Genomic DNA, 7471 nt, shown 5'->3' with positions numbered 1-7471 from the left:
CAGTGACCCACAGTTCTCTGGGCTCCTGTTGCTGCTGCCCCAAGGCTTGGCTGCCCCTGAATGGCTCATACCTGAGGGAGCTGTTGGGTGCATAGGTGGGTCGGGCTCCGGCCTCCCTGCCAGGGACTTGCTGAGCTGTTTCAAGCACAACTTTTCCTTCTCTGGGACTTAATTTCTTCTCGTGTTAATCACGCCTATCCCTCACTTTCAAGGGGCCAGTCTGACCCCTCAGAGCTTCAGTTTCCCCATCTGGGAAGTGGGGGCATTGGTGTGATGCTGCCCTATCTGTGGCCTGGCCACCCTCAAGCCTCCAAAGGACGACAGAAGCTTGTGTGCTCAGCCTGCAGTCCCTGGGTCATCATTGCTCCTTCCCAGCAGCCTCCAGACCAGGTGTAGTTCCCTGATGCCTGGCTACCTGGCGGGGGAACATGAGGCAGTGGAGAGCAGAGGCCCCATCCTGGCAGCCCCTTCCTGCTATCCTGGACCTGAGGCCTATCAGCCTTGAACCTCTGAGAAAATATTTAGTCAGTAACCCAAGCCTTGGTCACCTGCCTTCCTTGCAAATGTGCAATTAATCACCTGGACACACTCTGCCCTTAGCCCAGCCTCAGGGACATGCTGCTGCCATATGATAAGAGACAGTGGCTGCCACAGCGCCCTGATAGGGCCAGAGGGGCCTTTGGAGTTTGTGCAGTCCAGCCCTTGACCTTGACTCTTTGAAGTCCAGGATGGCTTCAGAGCTTCCTGCACATTCTTGCCTGCACACCCGCAGGGGTGGGGAGCTCAGTCCATCCCAAAGTAGCCCCTTCTGTTTCAAAGGCTTGCCTATTTAGCAATCTGAGATCAGCCCCTAGCTCCATTCCTGGTATCCCAGTCTTCTTGAGGGGCTCCAGCAAGCTAGCTCCCTCTCCCCAGGGCTCCTGCAGAGCTTTGGGGTTGGGGCCAAGGTCTCCCAAGCATCCTGTGCTCCCAGGCATACCTCGAGCACCTGCAGCCACCATCAGAAATGAGGTAAGCAGACCTCTCCCTGTCCTGGCCTGAGCTCTGCACATACCGAGCTATACGTCATTGGCAAATAACCCAAATAAAGAAGTGTTTGTGTGTGCTCAGCCGCTCAGTTGCCTCCAACTCTTTGCGACCCCATGGACTATAGCCTGCCATGCTCCTCTATCCATGGGATTTTCCAGGCAAGAATACTGGAGTGGATTTCCATGCCCTCCTCCAGGGAATCCTCCTAACCCAGGGATCAAACCCGTGTCTCCTGTGGTTCCTGCATTAGCAGGCAGATTCTGTACCACTAAGCCACCTGGGAAGCCCCTAAGAAGTGTTTATTAAATCCCAACTGTGGGCCAGGTCCTGTGCTGGGCACTGGGGATACAGGGCCACCAACATGGTCCCTGCTGTGACAAGACAGTCGTCCAGTGAAGATGACCTCCGGCCCCAGCCCCACCCCCCATAGGGCCCCAGCCTGGGCTTGCCTCCTGTTCCTGTCCAGGCTGCCTGGCCACACCGGGGCTGCGCCAGTGCTTTTCTGAAAGATTTCAAGCACAGCCAAAGAAGAAGAGAAGTAAAATAAGCCCCAGAGAAGAGTGGAGTGGACCCTCCTCTAGCTTAACCTTCAATTCAAGGTGAAGCCTATTTCCTTCCTCTCTGCACCTCTCCCCTCCGCACCTCTCCCCTCCCAAAGGCACACTGAAACCTGGCCGCTCCAGTTCTGCCTTGGCCCTAAGTCACCCACTAGACCCAAATCCAACCCATGCCCCTGTGGGAGCTCAAGCATTACCCTGCTCCTGCAGGGACAGGACACAGGCCCTTGGCGGGAGGGAGCCCTGCACTGAGGCCGTTTCTTCACTGGCCTCCAGGTGGCCCTTCTGCAGGATCCTGACGCACCACTGTTCCCAGGACCCCAGGAATAAATCAAAGAAGAGCTCTGGCTCCTCAGCCCCAAGGCTGGTGAGGGTTGGCACCTCCTGCCCGGTTCACTTTCTGTTTGCGTTTTCCCCAGAGACACGATCACTTAGGAACGTCTAAATCCCTGGCAGGGCTGACGACCCAGGCAAGTATATAAATCGACACTTTTTAAAGCATAAAGGTGCCCTCTGGATGGCGCAGAGGGGTGTGTGCCAGAGCTCCTCAGGCCACCCCCCAGCACCCGCACCGGGCTCCCCGCTCTGCCTGCCCTGACTCTCTTGGCAGCCTCGGGCGAGCCACCTCCCTGAGCCTCAGTCCCTTCCCCTGTAAAGGACGTTCCTTCCTTCACTTCCTTCCTCTGGTAAAGGGGGCCGTCGCACTTACCTTGCTGAGTGCTTGCCGGTGTCTCACAAGCTCCATGGGAGCCATAAGGCATGGGCTGCAGTGGGTTTTCCGGTACGGTGTGTGGACAGGGCTCAGACTGGACCCAGGAGGCTGCGGCTCTCCCCTGCCAGTCACTGACCTCTGTCACTTTGGACACATCACACCCCCACTGGGCCTCTCTCCTCGTTTTGAAGATGGGTTGGTCAGGCAGTTGACCTAACAAGTACTTGCTGTGGCCCTACTGTGTACAGGGTTCTATGCAGATAGGCCCATGTTTCCTCGCTCCCATCTCTCTGTTCCACTGATGTATGTGACAAACATAGGTTGAACATCTCTGTGTGCCCAGCGCTGCCCTAGGAGCTGGGCAGTCAGCACTGAGGACAGGGCAGGATCTGCCCTCAAGGGGTGAACATCCTAGTGGGAGCTTCCCCGTCCACTCCTCCACGGGCGCAGGCGGAAGGCAACGTCTCCGTACAAACCTGGCACATCCCCCCACTACTCCCTTGCCTGCAGACCCTTTTCTCCATGCCCATTAGGCTGGACTAGGGGGTGTGGATGGAGGCTGAAAAGGGTTGCAGAAATGGAGTCTGTCTGGTCCTTTCTCCATCTGAGAAGGTGGGGCTGGGGTGGAGCTGGGGATCTCAGGGGGCCCTCTCAGCCCTGAGGGTCTGGGTCACGGGGGACCACAAGGGCCATCAGGAACAGAGGATGGAGAGGCGAGGGAGTCCCTGGAGGACAGCTCCAGGTATGCGCCCACCATCAAGGGGACCCTGGGCACAAGGGGAGATCCTGAAACCCATTCACCCCACCTGGCAGGTGGAATTCAGGTTTAGGAGGGGGTCGATCCCATGGGCTCCTGTCCCAGCGGTGGAAATAGGGCAGCTGGGGCTGCAGCGGCAGAGCAGCAGGGGGCTGGGTCGCCACCCCCACTACGGGTGCTCCTTCCTGCCCACCTGGGTCTGGCTGCCTAGGACTCAACCAAACGGGCTCCATCTCGTACGGCTCTGGGCCTCCTGCCGGCTGCCTTGGGATCGTGGGACCCAGGAACAGGCAGCGGCCTGAATGTGAGTGTGGGGGGAGTCACAGGCAGAGGGATCCAGAAACTCTGAAGGCAGAGAAGGCCTCCCCGTCACTTCCACTGTGGGGCATCTATGTGGACAGCATGGCAGTAGACACACAATGTGAGAGAAGCTTGAAACCACTGGCTGGGGCCTGGCTTTCCACCGCAGAAGAAAACAAACATTGACGCACGGGGCTGGGAGATTCCACTTTCCGACACAGGGTGATCCGAGTTGACACCACACCCTCCACCAACCCACTCCAAACACATATAAATGCTGCATAAAATATTACTCGGGGAAAAGCCCAACTGGCTGCTCTCCCCAAAACCTCTTCCCACTGACCTCCTCTAGGCCTGCTTCTCAGCCCTCTTCTGCATCTTGGGCAAGTCCCCTTGGGCCCCTAGACCACAGAGAATCCAACAGGAGTGAGGAAGGAGGAAGCACATGTGGGAGGATAGGAGAGAGAAGAGAGCCGCCTCATCTGGGGTCAGACCTCATAGCTTAAAGAAAGGGAACGAGAACCTGGAGGAAAAACAGAAGCAAAGGCAGTGAATTTGGAGGAGTGGAGAAAGGGAGGAGGGAGAGAAATGGAGGAGGAGGGAGGGAGGACGCTGAGGAGAAACGGGAAGACAAGGAAAGGGGACGGGGAGGACACAGGAAAGGAGACGGGGGCCAGAGGGCCCCTGATGGAGACAAGAGGCCAGGTGACGCGGAGGAGGCCGGTCTCAGCGTGGCCTGGACAAAGGCTAGGGCTTCCGGGAGGTCTGCGTGGCTGGCGGGGGGGCGGGGGGAGGGGGGCGGGCAGTGCGGTCGCTGTCTCTGCAGGCCTGTGGGTCTGCACTCTGGGTTCTTCTTAGGGGAATCCCTGGGCTAAGTCAGCTCCACTGCCCAGAGGGGCTCCCCAGGTGAGGAGCACCATGCCCTCCATCTGACCCTGGTCCTCCTGGGGGTGTTGGTGGGCAACAAGTGTGCCTCCTCGTAGGGGCAGTAATCCCCATGCCCTCAGTGCCCCTCTGAGGCCGAGTCCCTGGCACAGGGGCAGAGCTCAGGAGGGGCACGGATCATGGTGTTTTCTAGATAAAGGAGGCAGAGAGCCCTGGCCAGGGAGGGGCTCAGGTCCGGTCCCCCAGCGGACCCTGCCCTGGGGTCCCACCTGCTGCTGTGCCCTTAGAACTGGAGGGAACCTGTGGTCTCAGGGCATCAGGAGAGAGGGTCCCCCTGATGATGCCAGGAGGAGGGTCAGAGGCTCCGAGGAGACCCCAGCAGGGCAGAGGAGCAATCCCTGTTCAGGGTCGCTCACAGAAGCTGTGACCTATGGAGCCCCATGGAGACCGGCTCTGGGCCCCCGCCTGGTCTCCAGTCCAGTTCTCTCTCTCCGCCCTTTGTTTCTCCTGCCTTTGTCTCCTTTTCTCCCTCTCTCCATCTCTCTGAAATTAAATGGGATCCAACTGCCAGCTCCCTGTGTGTTCTCCCGCTCACGGCTCGGCCCTTTTCATTCTTAATAGAAATATGTTCTCATCGTACAGTTTAATTCTGCTTATCTGGAGTGGATTAAGTGCTCACAATGACAAGCAGCATTGATTCCTGAGCATCCCTTTTGCCACCTAATTAGTTCCACAAGCTCAGTGGGGGATGGGACGAGGGGGTGAGGGGAGCCTGGGTGGGAGTCAGGAGCCCTGGGTCCCCATCACACATGCCAGTGTGATGAGTGACATCGGGCCCATTGCTCCCTGTGCAGGGCTTGGACTGGACTGCCCCTCTGGGAGGCTGAGGCCAGGAGAGGAGGTGGGGGCCAGGTCACCCCGAGTCTTCGAGGGGTCAGAAGGGTGAGAGCATGTGCTCTGGGGCCTGAGGCCTGGGTCTGGATCCCAGCTCAACATCTGCTGGCTTTACTGTGAGGACAAGTGGCTTGACTTCACCGTCCCTCAGTCTCTGCATCTGTAAAATGGGAGGAACTGTCAGTCTGGCTGTGGCAGGAAACACATGGCCCTTGCAGTCTGGGGCACCTGAGGAGGGTTCAACGGAGGGATGACACACAAGGCTGTGAGTCGGCTGTCAGGCAAACAAGTCAGGACGGTGCAGTGTCCTGACTTCCCTAAGAGTGGGACTGATTCCAGCGCCAGCCCTTGACTGAAGGGGAGAACGTGGGCCGTGTGAGAAGGCCCTTGACCTTCACAGGAAGACACTGGTCTCAGGGGCACACCCTCCCCCTCCCTCCCATGCTAGGCTCCTCATGGGGTGCGGACAGCCAGGAACCAGCGGCAAGGGAGCCCCAGAGATAGGTCGGGCCTGGACAAGGGCAGGCAGAGTGCCCATCTGGTGTGAATGAGCTGACCCAGGAAGCACACGCAGGCCGGCGCAGAGCAGCCGTCACAAGCCCCCGTAGATTATGGGGCGGGACTGGCCAAGCATCATGGGTTCTGCCCCACTTGGTTGGGTGGACCCTCTGAATCCTAGTTACCTCTCTTCTTAATAAAGAAGAGGTTGACTGGATCTCTGCATCTTGCTTTGCCTAAACTAACCATGCAGTACGAAAGGATGGCGTCCTTTTGACCTGGGTTTAGATCCCAGCTGCTCCTCTCACCTAACCTGGGACAGAAAGACCCTCCACAGGGCTGTTTCCCAGAGCACGGCTGGTGTGGGGCGGAGGGGAGCCCTGCACACAGTGGGTGCTCAGCAAACATGACCTTTGCTTCACTTCACTTCAGCAGTGACAAGGCAAAAATTTTCCTTGAGGGTTTTGTTTTTCTAAACCAGGTGACCTTCAGGGTGACGTGGTGAGACACAGGACACTGTTCAGACACGTGCACAGGGCCGGGCTGTGGGAGGGAGGGAGGCAGGCGGGGGAGGGCGGCAGCCTTGTGGGAAGGGACCCTTGGTGTGCTCAGAGCTGGCCTCCTCTCCCCATCCTCCCGAGCTACTCAGGGTGTGCGGGGCTCTGCGTACAAAGGAGGTTCTCCGCACTTCCATCTTCAGGGGCCCTGCCTCTCTGCCCCTTGCCTGCCGAGGCTATCCGGGCTCTGCCCCTGGAAGGCCTCGCCTGTTTACCCAAAGCCAGCTTCAGAAGTGAAGTGTGTTTTTCCACCAACCGAGGAGTCAGTGCAGAGAGCAAAGGTCTGGGTCATATTGGAATTCCAATTTCAGTCCCAGCCTTGGTCTGCTTGCCTGCCAGCGGGCAAGAGCTTTTGCCTTTCACTGACGTCCTGGGACCAGTGCTGGTGTCCGTAAGGCCCACAGCACGTGGCGGGACCATGTGACAGGGTTCCCACCGACGGAAGCCAGGGGCCAAGCGGGGCTCCGCACCCTACCCCGTGACGCCCTCGTCCACCACTCTCCTGGTCTCAGCCTCTAGGCTGAATCACAAAGCAGCCCCCAAGTCTCATTTCCAGTTTTTAATGCTTTTCTTGTAAAACCAAAAATATAAAACTGGCAGGGGAGTGGAAAACAAGTTCTGTACAATTTATATACACGAGGTCTGTGATTTCAAAACCACTGGGGAGACAAGAGGAGAGACGCAGTCAAGGGATGTCACAGGTCACGCATCCTGACGGGCACCTCTGAGCGCCTGGCTGGGGCTTAGAGGCTCACTCGTGGCCAGACTCGGCTGCATTCTGGGGAGCAGCGGCCTGGCTGCTCCAGCTGGCTGCCCCGAAGGTGGGAACAGCCAGCAGGTGGGCAGGGTAGCATCGGCGGTGGAGGGCGGGCAGGTGTGGGCGGCATTCAGGTGTCTGTGTAGATGGAGGGGATGTGACTCAGGCAGTGGTCAAAAGCCCCATTAGGGAAGAAGCCGCAGTCCTCGGGGCTGCTGGACACGACGTCCTCAGATGACTGTGGTGGCAGCGTGGTGGGACACGGGGCCTCGGCCAGGGCCTCGTAGCCTGTGGATGTGGGGGACAGGGTCCAGGCTGGAGAACTCACACCAATCCACGTGTGAGCAAACAGAACACACCCGTCCGTGTTCCCCCGCTCCCGCCCACCCCAGTACACCTTTGATCAGGTTCACACCTGCCTGTGGTGCACATGTGTGACACATGTCCACTCACAGAGTATACTGTACTTGAACACACAACCACACACCTGCACACAAGCACCTTCATACGAAATGGCCCAAACTT

General features: G+C 58.4%; 1 protein-coding gene across 1 annotated transcript in view; it reads right to left on the bottom strand.

Moving 5' to 3' along the window:
• Nucleotides 1–7028: 7028 nt before the first annotated feature.
• GLIS1 (GLIS family zinc finger 1) overlaps nt 7029–7471 on the bottom strand; it is a 250567-nt gene continuing 250124 nt past the window's right edge. The window contains exon 11 of the mRNA XM_052637709.1: nt 7029–7234. Within this exon, the coding sequence (XP_052493669.1) occupies nt 7077–7234 (158 nt within the window). The 3' untranslated portion in view covers nt 7029–7076. The remainder of the gene's footprint in view (nt 7235–7471) is intronic.

This window comes from Budorcas taxicolor, chromosome 3, assembly GCF_023091745.1.
Source record: "Budorcas taxicolor isolate Tak-1 chromosome 3, Takin1.1, whole genome shotgun sequence".
Classification (NCBI taxonomy): Eukaryota; Metazoa; Chordata; class Mammalia; order Artiodactyla; family Bovidae; genus Budorcas; species Budorcas taxicolor.
This window is presented reverse-complemented; position numbering and strand designations above follow the sequence as displayed.